At 37.4% G+C, this 27,539-nt stretch overlaps 1 protein-coding gene across 3 annotated transcripts; it reads left to right on the top strand.

Moving 5' to 3' along the window:
* The first annotated feature begins 14,933 nt into the window (after positions 1–14,933).
* LOC127523008 (taste receptor type 1 member 3) lies at positions 14,934–27,522 on the top strand. Of its 3 annotated transcripts, XM_051913420.1 has the most exons (9): positions 14,934–17,588; positions 18,681–18,881; positions 18,978–19,278; positions 19,614–19,970; positions 21,215–21,631; positions 21,728–21,931; positions 22,173–22,293; positions 25,592–25,962; positions 26,261–27,522. In XM_051913420.1, the coding sequence occupies exons 2-9, from the start codon at positions 18,682–18,684 to the stop codon at positions 26,825–26,827; spliced, it is 2,538 nt and encodes an 845-aa protein (XP_051769380.1). In that variant the 5' UTR covers positions 14,934–17,588; position 18,681; the 3' UTR covers positions 26,828–27,522. The 3 variants fall into 3 exon arrangements, with proteins under 3 accessions (XP_051769380.1, XP_051769379.1, XP_051769381.1); XM_051913419.1 differs by lacking the exon at positions 14,934–17,588 and having other exon boundaries at positions 18,594–18,881; XM_051913421.1 differs by lacking the exons at positions 14,934–17,588; positions 21,215–21,631; positions 21,728–21,931; ... (1 more) ...; positions 25,592–25,962; positions 26,261–27,522 and having other exon boundaries at positions 18,594–18,881; positions 19,614–20,430.
* The last annotated feature ends 17 nt before the right edge of the window (positions 27,523–27,539 follow it).

The raw sequence follows: 27,539 nt of genomic DNA, 5'->3' as shown, positions 1-27,539 counted from the left end.
CAGCCATTGCCAAACAATCATACCTGCAAACTTCCAAAAAGATTACTGGTTTTGTTTAGATGTGTGCTATGCGTTCTTAAGGAAGCTGCTATTTTGATCAACCCAACTGTGAATGGCAAATGTGGGTCTACTGTTTCATCTACTTGCAAAACCCACGCACTGTTTGTTTTACTCGTTTCCATAGTGATGTTGTCATCCATTAGAAGCTGAACTCAATAGCTCAGGCTGAGCTAAGATAATAGTCCTGGAAGTGTTTGTGTCTGTCGGATTCCTCACATCGTTTACATTGTTCAGCCACTCGATGAGACCAGTGTTACTCACTGACCCCTTTTCCGGTGTATTAGAGGAAACAGCATGACTCAGATGGTTTGCCTAAACCCCCTCCTGCCCAATTCACCCAGCTTGGTCAGGGAACTACAACCATGCAATGTGCAGATGTTGCTTATTTTCAACTGCTTTCAAGGAAACGACTTTTGAAAAGTGATATATCTGGTCAAATATAGCCTTAGGAGAGACATCCTAATATTGCTTTTCTTGTGCATTTAAAAAGTACTTGACTTGTCAACCTCAGATGTTTTATTATAGTCTGGTGGAATAAGATCCATCAGAGTATAATAAGTAAGTATAACCATAAATACAAGTAGCTGTATTTGCCAACATGAGCTACCATGTAAATCTAGCACATCAAAAGGGGGACATGTCAGCCATAACCCACAGCTAAACTATTGTAAATCTTTTATCCGATCAGAAAGATATGATTTATGGCTCATTGGCACTTGCCTATCTGTCCCAGATACAATCATCGCCTGTAGCTTTAATAAGATGACATCCGCAAGTCTCACCACAGGAGATAATCCTGGCCACATGGATCAAGTAGATTTTCCTTGCTGCAAAATACAACATTTCAAACTTCATGGAGTTCAGCACTCAACGTTGAGTTTTAATATAAAACACAACTCTATAGGCTGAACTCCAGTCAAGCCAGCTGTGGTTTAAAAATAGCGGCACACACTTATTAAGATGGCTATGGTATTCTGTAGGAAGAGCAGAAGTGAACTTTTTGAGAATTTCTTTCTTTGAGTTGGCCAGCAAGTGTTCATATAAAGACAAAACATGATGCCTTATAATCTAACATATTAATAATGAATATGCAAGATGAAGGGAAAAACAGCAAGACACAATACAAGGGAGAAAAGGTGTCTCTGTGATGCATATGTACAAACACTTAAAAAAAAAAAAAAAAACTGTCTGACCTTTTATCTTCCAAATCTAACTTTGAGAGGAAAGTTCTAAAATGCTTATTCAATAATGGGGAAAAACAAGATAAGAAGCAACTTTCTCTACTGATCCTAACATGGAGATAAAATTACTAAAAAAATACAAGCTTTGCACTTCTGCAATAGATGTGTTCTATAGAAATTCAACAGCACAGTAAAAAGGTGCGTAAACCTCAAGCCTCGGAAGCTAAGGGCAATTCTAGAGGCTTATCCTTGTGCACTTGCAGAACCAGCTCTGTCGGATATGTCAGTGTCCTTTCCCCTGTCACTGTGGGTGAGGTTTGACTGAACCTTGGCTGTTGTTGCAAAAATGGTTTTTGCAGCCGCATAGTCATCAATTAAAATACACCAAGTACCATGGTTGCTTTACATAACTCAGCTAACACCATCTCTGTGACCCTTTAGAGTCTCCGTATGCAGCCGAGATATTCAGTACTGTACATTTAGATGGCAAAACTGTCTGTATTATACATAAATCATCATGCTCTGATTCGTGGCTAATTTATCACCAAGTTTATTAGCGTAAAAACTTAATGTTCCTGATTAAGTCTGTGCTTCAATGAGTTTTCTTCCTGTAATATTTGTGGAGCAGTTAATATTTAGCTTTGTGTGCACCCAACTACACCTTGCAAGTGCTTACTCTTATTCTGTAAAGTGCGTTATCCTCTAAACATGTGTGTGTTTGTGTGTCTCCTTGGGTAGGTGTGTTTGCATGTCTTCTGTGCTGTATGTGTTTGTTGTAGGTTTTACGTGTTTAAGTGGCTGCTTGTACCAGTGTTTGTGATTGAAAATGTGTGTACGTGTTTGTATGCTATAATCCACTCCTATTTGAATGGATTAAGCCCTTCTTATCCGGATCATTTCTCTCCATATGTCAGAATCAAGGTCATGAGCTTGTGTTTTAATGTTGCCAAAAAAGATAGATAGATAGATAGATAGTTGGATAGATAGAAAGAAAGAAAGAAAGAAAGAGAGAGAGACAGAGGGAAAAAAAGAACAAAAAGAAATGGTCAAACTGGAAAGTCAGGATTTATGAAAGCAAGAAAAAAAATGTGCGACTGCAAGGATATGATGAGAGACGAACAAGACATACCCTTCCTGCAACCTAAAACTAGAATCTGTGTCACTCTTCAAGTTAACAATATACTGAATAACTATTATTGAAAGTTTCCTGTTACCATGCCATTTACTATAACACGTCTCGTCTCTCTACTGTCCGGCCTCAGTGTGGACGTCTCCAGGCAGGCTTCAAAGGTCAAGAGGTCACATTCCTGGAACCTCTTAGCATTCTTCCACGGGGATGTGCTCTATGTGTGTATACAGCAGAGTTTTGCACATGGTGTGTGACTATGTGTTTGTGTTGCATGTATGAGAACGTGTTAAAAGTGCAGCTTTTTGAGGACGGCATTCCTGCTGAGTAGCAAAAGCAAGTCTGCTACATGTACTTGCCATGCAGATGATTCATGTGCTACAGTTCTTTGCACATTATGTGTCTGTTTGGAATACTTATTCTGATTGGTCACTTACAGCATTCTGTGGTCAAATATTTTTGTATAATGATGCTAAATTGTATAACATTGTCCCAAGCATTTGATTCCCTACAGCTTTAAGCTAACCTACATGCAACTCAAATAAACTAAAATCAACCTCATGTCCATTTGCATGAATTTATTTTGGTAACACACATATCATAAATATTCCAACCAACTCAAGACTGAATACTTAAAAGGATAATTGACCTAATCTGTCATAATTTACTACCTCTCGTGTCATTCCAAATGATGAATTTCTTTCTTCTGCAGGAACATAAAAGAAGATTTTTTTTATTTATTTCACCTCAATGGGGTTGAATGCAACATGGACCCCGACATTCTCCAAAATATCTATTCTATTCTCTTTAAAGTTGAATTGCTTTCTGAATTTTAAGTGGTGCCAAAGTTACAACATACAGTGACAAGTTGAAATTCAGTCACATTGAATTTCAATTACTGATAAATTTGGTTGCATCAATTTCAAATCACTGATGAAGGTGAATTTGAACTCTTAAAACTCATAAACTGAAATGCCAAATTGTGACAAGTTAAATGAATGCAAACAAAGATGTTGCAATGATGAAAAGGTTTTTCATAGTCAAACAAAAAGGGGGATTTATCTCACAACTTGTATGAACATTGACATCATTGATTAAGCATTGACGTATTGATTTCAAGTATCTGCTCTGTCATTCTGACATCCACAAATCAAAGTATAGATCAATGTCATTTAGTCATATCTTTGCCGTTTGTCACTAAGGTGTAACCATTCTGGGGTGGCTCCATCATATTTTTCAGCAATGCAATCCTGACTTATAATGTGAGAAGGAGGAGCTCCCTAATGGACATGATGCAGAGGACCTGATAAAGGGTTTCCCCAGAACGCGGCAGATGAGCCAGTTTTTAAAGGTGTTTTTAAAGGTGGAGTGCAAAAGCCCTGACCAGCCAGGGAGGAGAAGGCCGACTGTCATCGCTTTTGTGCACGGCTGTTTGTTTTGACAGCACGTTAAGAGACAAGAGGCCTGGCTAGCCCTAATAATCCAGACACAAACAGACAAACACTTGTAAGTACACACCGATATTAGCATATAAACCGATTTGCAAGCATACACTGCTATGGATGCCGCTTCAGACACACAAGGGTGTGGTGCATTAGTACAGCTTGTCTTGCACTCGCTCTCTTTGAATGGGCCACTTGGGCACTGCTTATGTCATCATTTCCAGCCTTTGCCACCCTAGAACACAAAATAAACAATGACAAGAAAAGGCGGCTCATTTTAAGATAAACATGATGGGGAGGGTGCGAGACCTTACATACTACTTCCTCGCAATGACTCAGTGTTTAGACTGATGCTCTAATTTAGTGTTTGGCAGCACTAAAAAAGGACATTGTTGAGAAAATTTGAAGACGCACTTCCCGAAATCTCAAAACGGTTACCGGAAATCTGAAATAAGGCAACAAGTGACCCCCATTAAGGGGAGGAGTGTGTGTGTTAATCTACACATACTGACAGACACATTGAGTCAGCAGTCACATTCCACTGGAGTCAAGCAGCAGTCTAGCCCACTATCCTGAAACATACACTCTTGCTGCTGTAATTAGTGCTGTTTGATAGAGCAAGCATCACTATTACAGTTAAGCTGCATTTCCACCAAAATTACCCGGTACAATTTGTCCCAGGAACTTTTCCCCCCCAGACCTTTTGCTGTCTGCATTTCCATCGCGGTCTAAAGTACCATGAAAAAAGTCCGGTGACATAGGACTGCGCGTGACTTTCTAGTTCCCGCTGGATTTCGTTCTCTGCATATAAACTTAATAAAGCCTGAGCCTTGACGTCGGTCCATCAGTCGTATTTTTTTAAACTCCATTGTTGATTTGAATAGCAAACAACTCTTACTGCACACGCCGCAACAGACTTTAAAAAATGGTGGTTGAAATACAATGCTGCGTAGAGTCAACCAAAAAAAATGCTGTGTGAACTTAACCAATCAGCATGTTCGGCACCCAAGTCCCACCCCCGTAAGTTTGTGAACTTTGAAAAAGTACTATGCGAGCAGGGACTTTCGGAGGGAGAAATTTTTTACCCGGAACTTCATTTAGGCCCTGGTCCCTGCAGTCAAAACTCACCGAGTATCACCCCAAAGTCCCTACTTCCTGGGGAAAGTTCCTGAGGTGGAAACGCGGCTGTAGTTATACTTAGGGTTAGGGATTTGAACAAAACCCCGCTCCATATTAAACTATAGTGTATAAAGGTCTTAAATCATGTTCACCCAATCATTATGGTGGCAATGTTTGCACTACTTCTATTAAAAAAAGAAAGAAAAATAAAACCTTCTATTAGTGCAATTAGCATTTCTCAGTTCTGTTAAAGGGATAGTTCACCCAAAAAGAAAAAATTGTCATAATTTACTCATATTGTCATAATTACCCTCATGTCATGACTTTCAATGTATGGTACATTTCCACAGAAGAATGTCATACAGGTTTGGAACAACATGAGGGTGAGTAAAAAATGACAAACTATTCTTTTTTGCTTTGGGCAAACTATCCCTTTAATCTTAGACATCCTGGAGATTTCAAATCCATATCATTGCCACTGTCTCAGAGGAAGTGTACGTAACCAACATGGCACATCATGATTTCTGCTGGGAAAGCCCACCCTCAGGACTGCCTCATCCAACCACCTTCAAGCCCAGATTAGGGGGAGCCAATGGTTGCACACTAAAGCCAGTGGAATCCACATGAGTCACATCTAGAGTCAGGATTTGTGAGAAGTGACGTATAAAATGGAGGAATACTATTGCTAATGTGCAACAGAACAGAGGAATGAAGTGCATCTCAGGACAAGTAGTTTCCTGTAAGTTTTCCACAATGATTATCAACAGGCAACACAGAGAAGGTGGCCGAATCCCAGGGGCCATAATTTTAAACATATGTGCCTAGAAACATGTTGCCTAGGCAGTTTAATTCTGTTTAGCATTATCGTTAAATCTGCTTTCGAACTGATGGAGAGGAACGTTTTATTGCTTAGAGCTGCTCTTTCATAGCTCAAGAGACTGGTGGAGTTCTCAGTTATGTTTGAGTGAAATATCAACATTGTTTCACATGTTTCTCCTGAAAAAATAAAAGAAATAGTCACAAATGAGTCAAGAGTTGATAAATAATAAGAGTATAGAGCTAATAAACATGGATAGCAGTCTGGATAATTTATAGATTTTATAGATGACGAGCTTTCTAGGCATGCAATGAATCAGACTGTCCCTTTGCAACACATTTCAAAAGACACAAACTGTTTACTCTGAGATGTAATATTTCCTGAAATGGTTTCTCTGAAATTGAAAAATTGGGCTTATTAATCACAAATGCATGCAGGAATACTGACACACATTGCAGACTAACACTGATTGAACAGAGCTGACAAACACAAACAGGATCTTAATTAGATCTGTGCTGAACCTTAAATGACCTTATCACAATTTCTCTTTAACCCTTTCTCTTCAGGATTACATATTTTACGGATTACATTTCCTGTCTTCTACAAACATAACTCATTTCCCTATTTGTGTGTCTTATGCATGTATGTGTGTGTGTTTGAAGTCTGTCTCCTGTCTCCTTGGCGTTGCTCCGAGCGGTGGGTGTGGCTTTGGCAGAGGTGTGATTAACTCTGACTGACTCAGGTACAGGTGTTTTGAAAGTAGAGGGACGCACCTGTAACATCCTCCTGCTTATTTTAGTTTCAGACTGACAGTCAGCTCACTCCTTCACACGCAAACCTCTGCTATGACCTAAACACACACATACACGAATTGGTGCTATGACCAAATATCACGGCATTAGTAATTTTACATTACGGTAACAATAAATAATACAGTATAGTTGTTTGCCTGGAAATTCAACTATAAATATAGTTAATATATTAATATTTAATATTTTTATAAATGCAAACCAAAAGATCAGGTTATTCTTTAAAAAAATGAATGGAAAGTCAGCCATCAAAAACAGCATCAAATTATGTAACACTTGAGTCAAAAATAAATATTTTTAAAAAACAGATAGTACCACTTTGAATACAAAATTTCGACTGGATAAGCCACACAGCTTATATAAATGCACAAGTTGTATATTAAGTCTTGAAAGTTCATTCTTGTTATATTTTGAGACATTCCGTTTTGTGTTTTCGCATTAGTCCATGTTTCTTTGTCGCACATGTGAAAATAACATGAAAAAGTCCTGCCCACTCCCATATAAATGGTAAAATGAACCAAAATCTCGAATGATTCTTTTCTAACCTTGCACACAATGCCACCCAGATCGAATACACATACACGTCTGCTCTGGTACTGTTCATCCACATATGCGCAGCTGCTGGGGTTACTTAGCTTACCAAAAGCTCATTTCACAGTTTAAACTGAGGCTATGGCCATTGATTCTTTTCCTTAGAAGAACAAATGACACTTGTATCATTTTGGCACAATCCATCTGTGAAGTGACATTGAGTGCTATTGTGATCAGCACTCAAGTCATGTGGAATTTCCTGTAAGATGGCCATTGTGACGTAAACCACCTTGAGAGTCAAAAGAACTGATTGAATCATCAGGCACTACAAAGTGAAGGGAGGTATACTAGAGGAGATGGACTATTGTTTGAGAAGCGTGCACAGCTAGTTTGTTTGAAATGTTGGATGATATCATCCCCATCTGACAATAACCTGATCATTCATTCAAATTTTTACATATAAGCACTTGTATGCTACAGATTTACCATCCCGGAAAACAGACTAGTTACAATTAGATAATAATCTTGCATGACTGCAGGCAAATCAGATTCTTATCACCTCCCCCACCCTTTCAAATGACAGTATTTCATGTTATACTGCCAAAAGGCATCAGGCCACAAAACCCATTTTGAAATCGTTTTTCATGTCTTCTTCAGCTAAACTTGCAGGCTACTGTCACCTTCTGTGTCCTTTCCTCGACTGCTCTCAGTTGGCCCTGGCACCACATCACTAAAAATAATTAAAAACCAGTGGAGATGCCTCTGCTGCTGCCGTTAGGCTCTTAATTATAGGGTACAGAGTGAATTAAAGCGAACTGGGTGTTCTTTACCTTTGTCTGACTACAGTGTGACTGGGATATTTTAATGGCAGCCCAGAGGAAAACACTTGAGTTCATACTAAAAACTTGATCAAACTGATCACAGTTTGTGAGGGCCTCTTCTGAAATTTTTGAGAAGTAAAATTACTTTTTCGTCTTTTTTGTAAGAGAAAAATCTGAAACAATAAACTTCTTTAAAACTCATTGCTGTCCAAGAGATAATAACTGAGGTATTAAATAAATCACATTGGGGATTTCACTTGTTATAGGGGTATATAAAGAATCCAAACAATTACCTGTATTTAATGGGATAGTCATCAAAATGTCATCATAAACCTGTTTGCATTTTTTCTTTTTGAGGAACAGAAAAGAATATATTTTAAAGAACATGGGGCTCTAAATAACATTGAAGCCCATTGATTTCCATTGTATGGACATCAAAAACACTGAGACATTTCACAAATTATCTTCTTTTATGTTCCACAGAAGAAAGTCATACAGGTTTGGAACCACATGGGGGTGAGTAAATGATGACAAATTTTCATTTTTGGGTGAACTATTCATTTAAGTGTACCAACTATACATTGCTCACCCTTGTAAAATTCTTCCTCCATTATAATTTCCACCCTAGGCTATCTTTGTACTGAAATTAGCCCTGTAATAAAATCACACGTTTAATGAATGTTCTGTTTCTAAATTGGCATAGCGTGATCTCATGGCAGGAGATTTAGAGGCTCATATAGTCAGACGGTAGCACAAAACGCCCACTCTTATGCTACAATTATTTTTTCTTTTAAAATGAGAATATTATTCTCCTATCTGTCATACAGGATGCGCCTACGCATCTGACAGATGACTAACCACTCACCTGAGTATAATTAAAATCCCTTCCGTTCTATTGAAGGCTTCTGAGAATGTATGAGGCATAGAGGGTCTTGTGACTCACAACCAGTCAGGTAATATCAGCCTGCCTTGAATGAACAGGACAGTGGTGTAATCAAATCCAGAGCCTGGGGTGAAAAAGCAACTAAAATAAGCTACATATAAAAAAAAAAGCAGTCTGGAAATATAAAAATTTCCAGACTGCAGGTGTGAACCCGGGAAAAGTGGTTACATGAGTCACTGGGGGTGAGAATAAGTCTCAACAGGTGGGATTTTCAAAATTGGGATTATACAATAATCATGTAGAAAGATGAAAAGAGGATGGAAAAACATGAACATGTTATATAATCTATAACTGTCCTGTGAAGTAACTAAAAGTATTTTATCATTATTTTAAATTATGAGTACCTTGTAGACTGGAAAGATCCCCAACACTCTTCAATTTAAATCTATGCATTAATGTCCCGTATGGACCACTGATCTAGAAAAGGACAGAGAAACGCTTGCATGCCTGACCGCTCCTGGGCCACTTATACTCTTACATAAGCCTGATAATTGCACTTACACATGCATACGCACGCTCCTTTTGGCTTTAGCCTGTGGCTACAACACAGGGGTTCATACAGTTCTCAATTAACCTAGAATGTTTTCATCCCTGTTTACCCATAGGCTGCTCCAGTTTACCTGTGCTTTAAATGACAGGGTTTTGTGCTACAAATTTCCAAGAATAACTACCTGTGGAGGTCTATGCAATTATGTTAAACACTAGCCTGCAGAGGTCATTCTTACTTGCTTGTTTTTACTAGGTTTTGGGAACTCCTTTGAACTAGTGCTTTGAATGACATTTGAATGCAAGCATCACTATTATTGCATAAGTATTATTGCAATAAACCCTAAAACCCAAGTTAAACTTTGTAACCACATTGGTTGTGCCACAGACATGAAACAAACCACCTCAAATCTTTTTAAGGAGAGGTAAGAAATTACTATTATAAGCAACTGGATTTATGATGAACCTGAATAAAACAGGTGAAAAATTCCCACAGATTTGCACTGAAGAGAGGAGCCGTATCTAAAGGCCAAAACACCATAGAGACTTAGGAATGGACCACTTGGACCACTAGGGCCACATCCACACGAAGCCAGAGCTTTCCCTACCTGATCTTTTTTTTCCCTCATCTCAAGAAATATCTGCGTACACACGAAACCACTGAAACCAACTCAAAACGATGTAGTATACATGCCAGATCAGTATGTGGCGCTGTAATTCTGCCACAGAGATATACTAAAAATAGAGAGAATAAGACTTGGAGCATGCGCATAAAACCTTGCATGCTGTATACAAACTTTAGTAAAGCTTAGTGATAAAGTTTTACTTTAGTAAAGCTAATAGGCTCATTAGCTTCTGCGGCACAAACACAAGCATGTAGTCCGCTATTGTTGTTGTTGTTGCTGTTACGTGACGTAGTTGTGTCTGAATAGGGTCGAGACGTGGGGTGAGGACATCATCATTTCACAAAATATACAGATTGGTTGTTCACATGAAAACGCAAGGGTGTCGTTTTCAGATTTATCCACTCTGGGAACCGGTTTCAAAAAATAGCAGTTTCAGGCTCCCAAAACGCTGAATCCTTCTAAACGAAACGTCGATACGATACAAAAAATTTTACGGATACATCTAAACAAATCTCCATGTGGACAGGCTCTAAATAATAACCTAGAAACACCCATCAACACCTTAGAAACCCCTCCAGAATTCTTAGCAACCACATATCAACATCCTGACAACCACCCACAATACTCTGCATGCACAAAACTTGCCATCAAGATGCTAAACAACATTTTCACAATGCAAAAATCTAGTATTTCTTACTAGAAGGATGCCTCAGTAACTAGCAGCCAAACACTTACATTTATGCATTTGGTAGACACTTTTATCTAAAGCGAGAATGTATTCAAGGTATACATTTTAACAGTTCTTGCATTCCCTGGGGATTGAACCCATGACCATGCCGTTGCGAGCACTGTGTCTACTGTTTGAGCTACAGGAACGCCCAAACACTGGTCCTTTTCAGAAAAGCTGTCCTGAAACTTTTGTTCAAGTTTAAAGGCAGTTCCTTCAATATAAACAGCTACAGAAATCAAAGATTCAGATACAATTCATGAACAATATCTGCAGAAGATTCACAAACTGCAGTCTGTAACTATAATGGAGGTTGCTGGAGGTCCCTAATGGTCGTGGAGGAGCCTAATGATTTACTATTTTACAGTAGGGAGCAGCTGAATTACATTACGACAGCTCATAATTTATGCTTCATTACATCTGAAAACTAAATTAAATGAGCAATGCCGTATTCATTCAAGTGTGCGTGCCAAATGGGAAGCTCAGAGCAGATTATACATATATGTGTGTCGGTAAGAAGCACCTATTCTTGTTGCAGGGTTAGAATGCTCATCTCAGTTTCTATATTTGTAGGTGACAATTGGGTGTTCAATTCTGAGCTCTTCTAGAACTGACGAAACACTGTATAATTATAACACAGAACGGGAACCCGTTCGCTCACTCTCACTTTATCTCTCTCTCTCTCTTCAAAACACTTTATAAGTAAAAACTGTGGCTAATTTTGAAGTGATTAAAAATACAACTGCTCCAACAGACAACATAGCACACTTGATACTCTTGTTAGCACATTTCCAACAGCCTTTTATCTAAATCAGCTTAAAGCGCATTTAAGGTGTGTGCTATTTGTATTTAATTGAACCCATGACTTTGGATGTCATATGTTGCAATACTGTTTATATACAGCTTTGTTTAGTTTACAAACTGAGGTGCAATGTGCCAACCAACTAAAGCTGTAAGGCTGTAAGATTTATTTATTTATTTTTTAATATGATGCATACAGTGTCCCTATCATTGAAATAGGTCTGTGACAGCGTTAGACTCTGTAAACAGTCATTCTGTTTGTAATTCGGTTTGGTCTGATGTAGAAATTGTGTGGAAGGGGCAGCTCACAATTGATCAGTTCATTTGTTTTATTCAGATTGTTTTGTTTTCGTTACATCCTCCTTCTTCTGTCAAGCTTTATTTTGTTTGACTTTAATTACAGAGTTTGTATTTGATATGTGACATGGGTTAGTATTTGAAGAAAATAATAATCTTCTACATGTATTACATTTTGGTACATTTTCTACAATATATGCTGTATGTGTTTAAGTGTGTTAATGTTTAGTTATGATTTTGCCCATGACTATGCATGTGTGTGTATGTGTGCGTGAGTCACACACATACATAGACGCACACACAAAGTGCATACAGTTACACACACAGCCCATGTGAACCAGAAGAACAGGTCAGACAACTGTAGATAAAGGGGGACAACAGGAAACAAGGATGAGTCGTATGTGTTTAACTGCGGGTGGCAGGCTTAGCCAACACGCAAAACCATCAATAAAACACAACACAAAAACGCATCTGTTCTAACCTGTAATAAATGTTACGGGTTAGAATAGATGCGTTTTTGTCCTAATGCATACACCTAATTAAATAATAAACAACTTCAGATAGACATCATTAAACTTCACATAAAACAAAGCAGCAGGCCAACTAGTATTTTGGACTGTCAAAACAAACCTTATCATTCTAATCTGAATAAACTAGCATTTCTCTCATCCTACTAAACAGTTCTAGAATCATATTAACACTGTGTTCTTATTTGCACTTTGCAATCTTATCTCAAACACAGCAGGTGATGCAATTGCTGCAGTTGCAGTCATACTGGTACTTTTCCTTAAAGGTGCTATGTGCAATTTCACTCAATGTAAAAAAAAAAAAAAAAAATTATTCTGGTTTAACTTGCAGAGAATACACAGTAGAAGTAACACTTTTCAAAAAGGTATCAAACTGACAATGAACCACACTTTTACAGCTTTTATTCTTTTTAATTCATTATTAATAATGTTAGCATAACATATGTTATAGCATGTTATAGCATAACAATAGCATGTTTATAAATTAACATAACCCTAGATTAATAAATAACTGCTGTAAAACTGTTGCTACAGTATATAATTAGTAAAAATCTCTGCTGATTGATTTTCTTCCAAAGAATAGAAGACAGGAGCATATCCAAACACTTGGCCAGTATTATCAAACATAAGACGTACTCATTCTTCATAAAAACTTGTGCCAATGCATTTATGTACTTGCAAACACATTGCAGAGCATTGTTTTTGTCCTATAAGACGTATATGAAGACAAAAGAACACGCTGAAGGAGAAGGATTTGCAGAACAAGTGGGAAAAAGCGCAAAATAAGGATCAAGAGAGGCAGAGAACGAGAGTCTAGTTAATAATTTGTCAGCAACTGTGGTGGATCTAGCCAGCGTGTTGACAACGGGCCCAGTGTTCTCTGTGTCCGCTGATGGAGATTAGAGCTGGACTCATCCAACCATTCACGAGGGGAGAGAGAAAGAGAGAGCAAGACGAACATGAGGGGTCTAGTGGGAGCGGGGGGTTTTGGATGAAACACAAATGGAAGTTCAACAGAACAAGGCAGTGAGTCCACAGGGAATCAGGCTAGAACAGCATTCTGGGAGATCTCAGCACTAGCTTTCAGCACTCCCCAAAACGCTCATACACTCTATACTGCTTCCAAATGCAACTGTGCACCTTTTCTGACGTTGGTAAACTGATGCTTTTTGGAACAGTTTCATCATGCATCTGTTTTTTTCTAAAAATACAATCCTACGCAACACAACTAGCTGTAAACCTGAGCAATAGCGGCAGCAGAACATTCTTACGCAAGCTGTAAAATCTCAGGCGTAAACTAGACACCAGGGAACAAACCAAACACACATGATGTTGACAGAGTAATTATCTGCTGATAGGACATGCAGACTCATAACCGGTCACATCTCCGTTCCCTGAAAGTAGGTACATTCAACCCTTGATATCAGCTGTCCAAACACGCTCTGGCTACAGAGTGTACCCTTGTACAGCCCTGAGGCCATCAGTGTCCACCCACGCATGTATTTTTTGCCCTCTCTGTGCAAATCACTAGATCTGTCTGCCTCTATCACTCAATTCCTTAATCACATAAGATGAATATATTCAGCTCATAAATATGGAATAACCTTCTTTACTTTGTGTATTTTTGTTTGTTTATCGGAACAAACAGTAACAGCATGGAGTTGTGTTTATTAATCACTTCTTTAATGAGCAGTACTCTTGAATATTGTGCAAGCAGGGCACATCAGGACGCATGCTAAGAAGCACCCTCAACCCATGTTCACTGCATGCTTTTTGCACTGTTCTGCCACCTAGTGGCTTCCTGTGATGAAACAAGTGTGTGGTACAAGATGGTACGTTAAAGGTCAGTGCTTATTACTGTTAAATGATTTGTATGCAATCTTTCAAAGTACATACAGTAAATGCGTCCCCCTTTTAAAACTTTTTAAAAGCCAATGGATGAAATAAAAGTCTGACTAAAGTATGTGTATTCACTGCAGAAAATGATCTGGTGTTAAAGGGTTAGTTCACCCAAAAATGAAAATTCTGTCATTAATTACTCACCTTCGTGCCGTTTTACACCCGTAAGACCTTCATTGATCTTCGGAACACAAATTAAGATATTTTTGTTTAAATCCGATGGCTCCGTGAGGCCTACATAGGGAGCAATGACATTTCCTCTCTCAAGATCCATAAAGGTACTAAAAACATATTTAATATGTTTTATAATAACAACTGCTGAAATCACGTGACTTTGGCGGTCCGAACAGCTGATTCGACACGCTGATTCATTATGCTCTTCCTGAAGCAGTGTTTTGAAATCGGCCATCACTAAATAATTCGTTATTTTGTTTTGTTTTTTGGCGCACCAAAAATATTCTCGTCGCTTTATAATATTAATATTGAACTACTGTACTCACATGAACTGATTTAAATATGTTTTTAGCACCTTTATGGATCTTGAGAGAGGAAATGTCATTGCTCCCTATGTAGGCCTCACGGAGCCATCGGATTTAAACAAAAATATCTCAATTTGTGTTCCGAAGATTAATGAAGGTCTTACGGGTGTGGAACGGCATGAGCGTGAGTAATAAATGACAGAATTTTCATTTTTGGGTGAACTAACCCTCTAAGAAACCTGGTGTATGTAGTGTAGCCTAGTTATTAAGGACCTGGGTTGATAAAATTTTACGTTCAAACGCTGCCATTATGCTGTTGAGAAAGACACTTAAAAGCATGCATGCATAAAAACAAACTAAATTAACTTTCCTATGTTGACACTTCCTTTTGAAAACAATTTTGGGGCCAGATAAATGTTTTATCTACCCCTAAATGATGCAAATTAGTACTAATATGCACATTTTAGTTACCTTTCAAATTACTGCCACAGTAACAATCTGTTGTACCATTTAAGGTACCAGTTTTTTGCTGACAGTGTAACGGATATGTAAAAAGTCATAAAAAAAATCCAATTTACAGTGTGCTGTAAGTCACTCAACAATTTTCATAGTCCTAGATGGTGTAGCTACTGTAGATGCCAAGATATACTATTTGACTGAGTATGTAGCTTGTTTGGGGGGGAACAAAGAAACATTTCTCTGCCAGTTTTAATGAATCAACTATAAACCTCCATGTTTAATGCAGCCTCAGAGCATAAAACAAACTGCAAATGTGCAGCTTCATAATAACTCACCCAAACCCACACCAGCACACACACCCGCTCATCACCACCTACGCATGCAGGAAGAGGGAAGGTAGAAGATCCACCTACGCATGTTTAAAACACACCCATGCAGTGCACTCGAGGAAGGTCGTCCAACTGGGCAACATACAAATACCCCTATACATCTACATCTGAACATCAAAGCCAAAACAAACTGAAGGAGAAAATTTGTTTTATATCATACGTATAGATATGACCTTCTTTTTAAAAAAAAAAAAAAAAAAAAAAAGAGAGAAAGCATATACGTGCAGTGCGTGCAAACTAAAGAAGAGAGAAAGCAAAAGCAAAGGATCAAAGGTAGCAAAAAGCTTTGAAGCAGATAAAAAAATGGGATAAGATGCTTGTGTGCCTTTACCGGTTGATGTCAAGATCTTGAGGGAGATAAAGAAGGTTTTTTTTTTTTTTTTTTTCTTTTATAGAGAAGACCTTGATTATAATCATCAATTAAAACATCATTTAGACCTTTGCTGGTTAGTGACATAAGAGATATAATGATTAAGGTTGGCAAAAGCAAGAGACTAGAAATCAGCTATAATGTGTCTTAAAGGTTTTAAAATATCATATCAAGCTGCAAGGGAGCTTTTTCTATTTATATGGAACAGAAATATGTCTATCGAATGGATCTCTCAAATGTTTCTCATTTAACATAAATTTACTATTTATGTTATTCATAATTGAAAGATGATCTCAGTCCTGCTTATGTACTGTATTTACTCTAGGCAAATAATAATTAAGATTAATCTATTCATCATCTGGATTCAATCCATTCAACTACAATAATCCTGTGTGAGATTTACAAAATAACATATAAACAAAAACTAACACGAATGACAATGTAAGAGAAAAATGCTACGCGCCCCACTCCAAATGTATGCAAAGCACTTGTAAACATGTGGCTGGGACTGGAATTCAATATAAATTCATTTCAACAAGTCAAAAGTGCATGCAAATATCTGACCGATAGCTTTGACATTATACATCTGATGTTGCACTTATGCAAAGCCATTAAGCGCCCACAGTATTAAGTAGATTATGTATGTGACGTTACATAACTTGCAAATACAATAGAGATGGAATAGAAATCCGGTTCATAATATTTAATAATATTCTAAAGAGTTTAAGGTCACAAAATCAATTCTATCAAATCTCTGATATAGGTATGTTTAAAATAAATCTTAAAAAAAACAAAAAAACATTAATTATTAAAATGGGTAGGACATATATTAAGTCATTTGAAAACTTCCTTAGTTCTTGCTGTCTTTCAATGTTTAATTCGCTACTCATCCATGGGCCAAAATCCATCATGAAGCACTTTCTATCAAATCCACAAACAAATACTATGGAAATTTTTGTATGAACGCATTGTGCAAGCCACATTTCAATTGTCTATTCAACACACATTTTTCCAGACAAATATTTTGTACCAGATCTTTTTTCTGTGCTCATGTTCTGTCACTGCACTATACACAAAGTGTTTCTGAACATACAAGTTCTGTGACTGGGAAATAACACCCTGTTTGATAACAAAAATGTTTTTCCTTTGACTCATATTTTACTGAAGTACACCTACAACAACTTTCTACACAATACATAAGAAACTCCTCTGACCTAAACAGTTATTTAGTTGCTTTGCACTAAAAAGTAGCAAGACAGAGCGCAAATGAAGAAAGCAAAAAGCAAGGATTTTTTTTAAGTTTAACTTGATAGTGTCGTAAAAACACAGCACTGAAAAAAAAAATTGAGATTAGATGCAACTGGAAAGCACCAGCAATTAACAAAGTAGCACAGAGTGAACAACCCCTTATACTTCAAAGCTTTACTCTGTGAATTATCAGTGTCATTTAAAACGTGCTTGAACATTGAGGTGAGACCAGAACATTTCCATGTGAAGCCGGAATGAAACTTGATGTAGACCCTTAATTTACTTGCAAAGCACATGCAAGCTGATCAGAAGTGTGGGGTGGGGCGTATTACTCACATACGTGTTGTCAGTTGACCATCTAACTATCATAATCACTCGCCACTGAGAGAATCACAACACATCAAAACAAGAAGAGCCTAAGCAATACTGAGGTCAGTCCAGCTTTTTCACTTTCATTTATCGGTAACACTTTAAAACACTGATCCTTCATTAATGAATAACTACACAGGAACAAATGAGTAATGCATTATTAACACTCTAGTAACTACTATTAACTAACAAGAAACTCTGATTAATGAATTAGTAAGTAATAGTGCTCAGTTGAAGGTGGTAGTTCACTATTAGCTAATCAGTAACTACTGTTTTTTCATTCTTCCCAGAGAGCTACTAAGAACTACTATATACAGGTTCATAATTAACATGAATAATGCATAATGTATAATTAATTCTAAAGTAAAGGTCATGGTAACAGACTAGTAATGACTGAAGTATTACCAAATCCTTCAGAAGGAATTACTAATTATTTGGATCAGTATTCTAATGTGAAAAACATGATAACTCTCTAGTAACTACTGAAGTCATTGTAAACTTTTGAGGATTTTGTACAGTTTTGTTCAGTAATTCCTTCTGATGTACTTGGTAACACTTAAGTAATTACTAGTGGGTTACCATGATCTTCACTTTAGAATACTGATCCAAATAAGTAGTAGTTACTTTAGAGTTATGTAGTAACTCTTGAGTTATTACTATCCAATACTTTACAAAAACCTCAAAAGTTTACAATGACTCCAGTAGTTACTAGAGAGTTATCATGTTTTTCACTTTAGAATAATGATCCAAATAATTAGTAATTCCTTCTGAAGGATTTGGTAATACTTAAGTCATTACTAGTGTGTTACCATGACCTTTACTTTAGAATTAATTATACATTATGCATTATTCATGTTAATTATGAACCTGTATATAGTAGTTCTTAGTAGTTCTCTGGGAGGTATGAAAAAAACAGTAGTTACTGATTAGCTAATAGTGAACTACCACCTTCAACTGAGCACTATTACTTACTAATTCATTAATCAGAGTTACTTGTAAGTTAATAGTAGTTACTAGAGAATAATGAAATACTCATTTGTTCCTGTGTAGTTATTCATTAATGAAGGATCAGTATTCTAAAGTGTTACCCATTTATCAATTTCCATGATATAGGGAGTTGCTTCTTCATGCTTCCTGGATTGTCTACTCTCTAGAATGGCTAAGGAGTGGACGCTTCTGTTGCTCTGTGGCATTCTGGGGTCTGGACTCAGCGAGAATCCATCATGGTTTGAGAACATCTCGACAAATCTTTTCAAATCCCCTGGAGATATTATGATAGGAGGACTTTTCCCCATTAACGAACTCACCAGTGTACTGAGCAAACGGGTGAAGCCTGACGATCTTGAGTGCAACAGGTAAAATCTTTGAGGAAGCCATATTGACCGCATAGTCTGCAAAATTTAAAAAAGATTTACTTCCTAAAATAACCTTTAATCCTTCTGTTTTGGCAGTATAAGCACATATGGTCTGTCTCTCTCATTGGTGATGAAGTTCTCTGTGGATGAGATCAATTCCTTAGAGGATCTTCTACCTGGAATCACACTAGGATTTGAAAGTTATGACACCTGCATGCAACCAGCCGTTGTCATGAAGCCCGTCCTCCAGCTTCTCACAAAGGAGTCAACAGAGGAACTGGACATCTCCTGTAACTACACCGACTACAAGACTCGTGTTATAGCTATCATAGGCCCAAACAGTTCTGAGTTGGTCCCGGTCATTGGCAAGCTGATTGGGTTTTTTCTGATGCCACTGGTGAGTTGCCATTAAAAGTGTTAGAGAATGAAACATAAAATTTCATAAAAATGTAGTTGTAACAGAAAAAGAATGTAAAATGCTACAGAAAAAAACGAATGTTAACAAATGAGACCCTATTGTAAAGTGTTACTGTAAAAAGACTTCATTTTTGGAAGAAAAAAATATAAGTAACAAATATAATGCATGTACTTTTACCTAACATATTGCTGGAATTGTTTTTGTAAGCAAAATATTTAAAAAAATGAATATTTTGAAAACTTAACTAGCAATTTTACACTCAATTAGGGATGCTCTTCCTGTTTTTGAATTTGTCTCTAATTGCCCAATCTTAGATTAGCTATGGTGCCACCAGCGACATGTTCAGCGACAAAGAGACCTTCCCGTCCTTCATGCGCACAGTTCCCAGTGATCGCTGGCAGGTTGCGGCCATGGTGCAGCTTCTGAAAGAGTTTGGGTGGAACTGGGTCTCAATAGTAGGTAGTGATGATGAATACGGACAGAAGGGTCAGCAGCAGTTTTCCAGCATGGCCAATGAGGAGTCCATCTGTGTGGCATATCAGGGTTTGATTCCTGTATACAGTGATCCAGAGCCAGCGATAAAAGAGATTCTCAGTCGAATTGTGGACGCCAAAGTAGGAGTGGTGGTGGTCTTCTCTCTCCCCAAGCCAGCCAGAGACTTCTTCATAGAGGTGAAAAAACTTTTTGCAACTTTAAATGGGCCATATTGTGAAAAAAAATATTTGATCTTTTGAAGTACAGGAGTTCAGGATTCAGAACTGTAAACTTTCTGGCCAAACCAAAAAAAGACCAATTAATTAGAAGTTGCAAAAGAGCCTTGTTCCAAAATTGTTGGATTCCCAAATACATTAATATGACACCACATACAACTGCTGGCTACAGTTTAACACAGGCTTTTATTGTTATCCCTTCACAAAGAAGCATAAAGCTGCTCTTCCTCTTTGGTGAAACAAGCTGCAAACCTCACATCACAACTTTCAAGAAACAGCTAAAGACAGCGCTTACCAAATCTACAACCATAAACAAGGGCACTTAAAACTGGCATTGTGTACTATAAATTTTGATCACTCTTATGACAAAATTCATGTGAGGTCCTTTCAGATAAAAGCATCTGCTAAATAAATAAATGTAAATTAAGTATGGGCTGTTATTCATTTTGCATGCAAAGAGGGTGTTCACATAAACATTTACAGGTTGTTCAAACAGAACATGTTTTTCTGTTTTAGAATGCAAGATGCAGTACTAAGACCGATGGAAAATGAAAAGTTGCCATGGTTGCAAGGCACGCTCCCTGTGCAAGCAGGGGGTCACAGGCGTTGCGTAATGTCATTGCGCCTGCTGCACCCATGGTACGACAGCAAAGTTCCGTGATTATTACGCCGGAATGAGAGTATAGTTCCTAGCCATATCGGCCTAGAAAATCGCAACTTTTCATTTTCCGTCGGTCTTAGTACACGATGTAACTACAGAAGAGTCAAGTTTTAAATAGGAAAAATATCGAAACTCTTTGGTCATTTTTGAGCGAGATGCTAACGGTCTAATCAGATTCAATGAACTATGCTAAGCTATGCTAAAAGTGGTACCGCCAGACCCGGAGATCGACTGAATGGATTCGAAAATGGTAAAACTCAACTGTTTAACTTCAGGGGAGTTGGAAAATGAGCCTATTTTCAAAAAAAGTGGAGTGTTCCTTTAAAGTCAAAGCAGCAAAAACAGCCTGTTTAAATTTAAGGCTCAAAAAGAGAGTAGAAAATGGTCACAAAACAAAATTATGAAACTATATATGTGCAGGAATTATTATAAGTGGGCTTCAGGGAAAAATATTATACCCCACTCTTTTTCATTCACTTCTTTATATTCATAAGTCTACAGGTTTTGGTGATTCTAAATGTTCTTGTCATCATTACCTGACCAGGTAATCAAACGCAACATAACAGCCGTTTGGGTGGCAAGCACAGGATGGTCTCTGAACGATGGTGTATTTACCCTGCCCGGCATCAATTCAATAGGCACAGTACTGGCGTTTGCAGACATCACCAGACCTCTTCGCCTATTCAGTCCCTATATACATGAGCTCTTGAAAAAAATGGAGGAGACACAAATCCCCCAGGAGCCAGATACAGAAATCTCCCCTCTGGACAACCCTTGCCCAAGCTGCAGCTACCTTAGCCAAGCCAACATGAGCATGGTAGAGGTAAAACTTGTGCAACGGTCAGCTTTCAGTGTGTATACTGCCATCTACTGTGTTGCATATGCACTGCATGACTTGCTTGGATGCAATGCCACCAGCTGTGCTCTAAATCCCAAGACTGACAAAGTCTATCCTTGGCAGGTAATCACTCACAAGCATTTTTTTCTGTAAATCGGCTTGTTTTAGCCTTCAAGATTAAAAGTGTACTAATAGAACAATATATTATCTTTCCAACAGCTGTTACAGAAACTCCAAAAAGTTTCTGTAGATCTAGAGGGAGCCAATTTTAAGTTTGATAAAGAGGGTAATCCAAACTTTGGCTACGATTTTATGCAATGGATCTTTAATGACACCACTGTGCAATTTGATGGAATTGGATACTTTTATCAGAACCTCACAATTGATAAAGAAGACATAAAATGGCACACGAAAAATGGGAAGGTACGAATGGGGCAAATGCTTGTAATTTGAAATGCTTCATATAATTTGTTTTATTACCAGCCAATAGTTTTGAGACACTTTCTCATGATCTTAAAAATCCCTCAATTTAAAGGCATCAATGATAAAATTAGTTTTGTAGATTAATAATATATAATGCTTAAATATGAATTTTTTGGAACATTTTACTGTTATTTTAACTATTATAGAGCCTGCATCTCTTGACAAATGGTCTCTGTAACAGGTGCCATTGTCCACTTGCTCCTCAGACTGTGGAATAGGACAAGTGCGCAGAGTTAAAGGCTTCCACTCCTGCTGTTTCGACTGCATTGACTGCAAGGAGGGAACGTACCTAAACAACTCAGGTGCTACTAGGGTCTGGAATTAACTTTTCCATTAAGGGCCAATATTTGCCGTAGAAAATAAACTTTTTAAGAATGTTTAATGATGCTTTTTTCTGTTCAAAGGTAGAATAATCGCATGTTATGTTATGAGTGCAATTTTAAATATTCTACATCAGGGTTTCTACAGGTTTCATCAAATCTAATTTAATGCTTTTTAATGCCATATATATACAGTGGCAAGGAAAAGTATGTGAACCACTTGCAGAATCTGTGAAAATGTTAATAATTTTAACAAAATAAGGGAGATAATACAAAATGCATGTTATTTTTTATTTAGTACTGTCCTGAGTAAGATATTTTACATAAAAGATGTTTACATATAATCCACAAGACAAAAAAATAGCTGAATTTATTAAAATAACCCCATTCATAAGTATGTGAACCATTGATTCTTAATACTGTGTGTGGTTACCTGGATGATCTATGACTGTTTTTTTGTTTTGTGATGGTTGTTCATGAGTCTCTTGTTTGTCCTGAGCAGTTAAACTGAGCTCTGTTCTTCAGAAAAATCCTTCAGGTCCTGCAGATTCTTCAGTTTTCCAGCATCTTTTGCATATTTGAACCTTTTACAGCAGTGATTGAATGATTTTGAGATCCGTCTTTTCACACTGAGGACAACTGAGGGACTCAAACACAACTATTAAAAAAGGTTCAAACATTCACTGATGCTCCAGAAAAAAACATGATGCATTAATAGATGGGGGGTGAAAACATTTGGAATTTGAAGATCAAGGTAAATTGTATTTAATTTGTCTTCCGGGAAACATGCAAGTATTTTCTGTTGCTTCCGAAGGGCAGTACTAAATGGAAAAAAAAATGATATTCAAGCGAAATAAGAAAAATTTGGACCTCTTCATCCTGTTCAAAAGTTTTCACCCCCCGACTCTTAATGCGTCGTGTTTCCTTCTGAAGCATCAGTGATTGTTTGAACCTTTTTTAATAGTTGTGTTTGAGTCCCTCAGTTGTCCTCAGTGTGAAAAGATGGATCTCAAAATCATTCAGTCACTGCTGTAAAGGGTTCAAATATGCAAAAGATGGTGGAAAACTGAAGAATTTTTGGGACCTGGAGATTTTTTCTGAAGAACAGAGCTCAGTTTAACTGCTCAGAACAAACAAGAGACTCATGAACAACCATCACAAAACAAAAAAACAGTCGTAGATCATCCAGGTAACCACACACAGTATTAAGAATCAATGGTTCACAAACTTTTGAACTGGGTCATTTTAATAAATTCAGCTATTTTTTTGTCTTATGGATTATATGTAAACATCTTTTATGTAAAATATCTTACTCAAGACAGTACTAAATAAAAAATAACATGCATTTTGTATGATATCTCTTATTTTGTTAAAATTTTGCACATTTTCACAGATTCTGCAAGTGGTTCACATACTTTTTCTTGCCACTGTATATATTGACAATATATATTGTCAGACAATATGAAATGGTGACTGAAACGCGGCCTATTAAGACTACATGCAGGCCTCGACATAGCCTTGTCATGTGCTTGTCCTTCGGACAAGTAAATCGGTCGTTCACTTGTACGAGTAAAACAGTTGCTTGGTGTAAATATAAATTTATTCTGAAGCAATATCCTTTCAGAATATTGCAGCTTTGACATATTTAAACCTGCTGTATGATTATCATCATCTGACATCTTTAAATTCATGTTGTATGATTCATGTAAAATGATTCATCTTTCATTTTCAATTCTTAAATTTGATCAATAAATTCAATTAGAATAAGACACTAAGGGCTATTACCAATCCAATTAAATCATTTACAACAATAAAAAAATACAACTGTATTAAATAATGTTATGGGATTGTTTTAAATATTTTTTGAAAATACAAATAAGAAATGTTGGGGGGGAAATGATACTTTTAAAAATGAAACCAAACCACCAGTAGGTGGCGGCAAGTGACCGTCTTAATAAGTGAGTCATTGAGTCATTCGTTCAAACGATTCGTTACAATGGCTGATTCATTCAAGAATGAAGCAATTGTTTATGAATAGGTCATTGAATCTTTGAACCGATTCGTTCAAAACACTGAATCATTCAGTAATGAAATCAGTGTCACGTTTTTAATCGTGATTGTATTTAGGAAAACAGCATTGGTCGTGTGATTTTGCTTAACTGTATCAAGTTATAAAAACTCCATTTTGAATCAGGCTCCTTGTCAAGCCGGGCAAGTCAAATTCTCTTTCACTTGCCCCTTCAAAAAATCCATTTAACCCGGACTATTTGACAAGCGTTAATGTCGAGCCCTGACATGTTAAACCAGCGCTAAAAACCTGATTTATAATAGAGACGTTGTCTGGCAAAATCACCATACACATAATATAAAGACATTTAATTAGAGATTTTGGCTATATATACATGTAAAATGGTCAATCAGGTTAGAAGCAATAGTATCTATTTTATTTGTTCTCTGACAGAGCGCACACTCGCACAGCCTGAAGTGAATGCGCTGCTCCTCTCAGCCACTCACTGAATAGCAGATGCAGTGAGAGGTGCGCCTGAGGCAGGAAAGCAAGATCTCGCGCTCGTGCGGCAGTACTGGGGGTCTCGGAAGCTAGATCAGGTTAACAAGTCGCTGTATTCGTCACAATGCGCTTTTTGGGGAAAAAAAGTCGCTAAGTTGGCAACACTGATGCAGCCTTCCGTCTCCAGGTCCCAGCCCGCCGCTGTCCAAACCGGCGTTACGGCAATTTTGCACTGGCCGGAGGCAATTACCAAACTGGTTCCGCGTGTGTATCACACCAATGTACATATTTTGCTACAGCAAATCAAAGTTATTAATTATGAAGGCTATATTCAAAATAAACTGGTAGTATTATTTTTCTTAAAAACTACGTAAAAAATGTAATGCTTGTAGGAATAAAATTTAATGCTTTTTAATGCCATTTAAGGCCTTAATTTTCGCAAAATCCATTGAATGACTTTTAATGCTTTTTAATGCACCGCGGATACCCTGCTACATAGAGTATACAAATTATACAATTAAAAAACAGGAACTAAATGTAATTCCCTAAATGCATTTTTGCTCCAAGCCTGTTAATTTCTGACCATGGGTCTACTACACCAACCTAGGTTTTCAAGCCATTCTAAACAATCCTAAAAGGGCTGTTAATATTTGCTCTGAACATACTTGCTTTATATAACATGCCTGTAGTGAATAGAAAATGTGTGCATTTATGAGCTCTTTGCCATTTGATGTTGACTTACCTTAATCTGCCTCCTCTTTTGATTGGAAGATGACATCCAGTGTAGAGCATGTCCCACTGGCCAGTGGTCCACCCTGCGAAGCACAAGCTGTGTCTATCCCATCTATACTTACCTGGACTGGAGCAACTATGAGTCAATCGGACTCATTCTGGGAGGAATTTTGGTGCTTGCATCACATGTATGGGTAGGGGCTCTATTTTTCATGCACAGAGGAACTTCACTGGTGAAAACTGCAGGTGGACCGTTGATTGGCCTTACCCTGTTGAGCCTAGCGGGAGAATGTATAAGCCTGGTGCTGTTCCTGGGTCAGCCGGGAGACATCGTGTGCCGTCTGCAGCAGCCACTAAACGCCTTTTTTCCCACTGTGGCCCTCTCAGTCATTCTGACCATTTCCCTTCAGGTGATCTTTTAAAAATTAAAGAAAGAAGGAATCAATGCATAATAAAAGCCATTTTAATTTAATAAAATTAAATAAATAATTTAAAAAATAATGTAATAAAATTTAATTGCAGTATTAATACAATTTAAATGTACTTCATCTGTACTTGTTCACAATTAACAATTGTGGTACTGTGATGAGTCGCCACTTGAGGTTCAGTGTAAAATCTGAGTCCTGAAATAAAACCAAATAGAACCAATGTATTAAAACAAGAAATACAAAAAAATAAAACAATCTACTGCCATCTTTTACTTACCAGATTGTGTGCGTCACAGAGTTCCCTGAAAAGTCTCCTGATCACCTGGAGAACCTACGAGGACGAGGAAGCTTGTTTGTGATTCTGGGATGTTGCGGGCTCCAGGCGGGACTATGTGGTTGGTACGCCCGAGAAGGTCCCTCCCTGACCCAATACGTGGCCAGTTTGGAGGTGAACTATGTGAAAACTTTTCTGCGTTGCCCAGTGGAGCCCATGTTAAACTGCGGCTTGATGCTCGGTTTCAATGTTCTTCTGGCACTGATATCATTCATGTCCACCTTCATGGCTCTAAAGCCACCAGGACAGTACAACCTGGCCAGAGATATCACCATCTCCACCTTGAGTTACTGTGTAGTGTGGGTGATGTTCATCCCCATCTACACAAGTCTAAATGATAAAGATAAGTCTATTGCTCAAGTAGGAGTCAGTTTACTTAGTAACATAGGGCTGGTAGCAGCCTATTTCTTCCCTAAATGCCACTTGTTGGTCAAACACCCAGAACTCAACACAGATGATCACTTTCGTACATTTTTAGAAGGGGTCCCACCAACACCACCTGAAGAAAGCTAGAAACAACTGCTAAATTATTAATATTATTGTTATTAGGCTCTGTGGTATGTATGGTATGCCTGATTGCGATTGGTCAGTCGCTGTAGTTTGTGGTCAAATATTTTTTTATAACGGTCCTAATGATCCTTTCTTTCTTAGTTCTCACATAAATCATTTCAACGTCAATCAATTTTTAATTTGGTAAGCAGTATGCAGTCATCTGCTATAATTATATATATATATATATATATATATATATACAGTCAAACCAAAAATTATTCAGACATTTTTTATATATTTTTACTAGTGGGTGCAGGACACTATAGTTCATTTATGTAAGTGAGGATAGCAAAATAAAGTAAACTGTGACATATTATACCCAAAAATTATTCATACAGTGGACTACCAGTAAAACTGATAAAAATTTGGAACCAAAAATTATTCAGACACTTTGACCTGACCATGTTTTGCTTAAGTGTTATCTGACCTAATTAAGATTTTTTTCTGACACAGTTTAACTCTAAGATCTTGTCATATTTTATTACCATTTTTTTTTAAACTATAGTGAATAAACTGTATTAATAAATTAAATGTTCAAGGTGTCTGAATAAATTTTGGTTTGACTGTATACTGGACATTCATACAATATTGCAATTCACTGACTTTTAATAAAGTAAATAGGAAATAATTATTGTCAAATAGTTCAAATTATTTGAGCTTTCTTGTATGACTA

This window comes from Ctenopharyngodon idella, chromosome 11, assembly GCF_019924925.1.
Source record: "Ctenopharyngodon idella isolate HZGC_01 chromosome 11, HZGC01, whole genome shotgun sequence".
NCBI classification, from domain to species: Eukaryota; Metazoa; Chordata; class Actinopteri; order Cypriniformes; family Xenocyprididae; genus Ctenopharyngodon; species Ctenopharyngodon idella.
The sequence above is the reverse complement of the archived record's forward strand: the minus strand, read 5'-3'. Positions and strand labels throughout refer to the sequence as shown.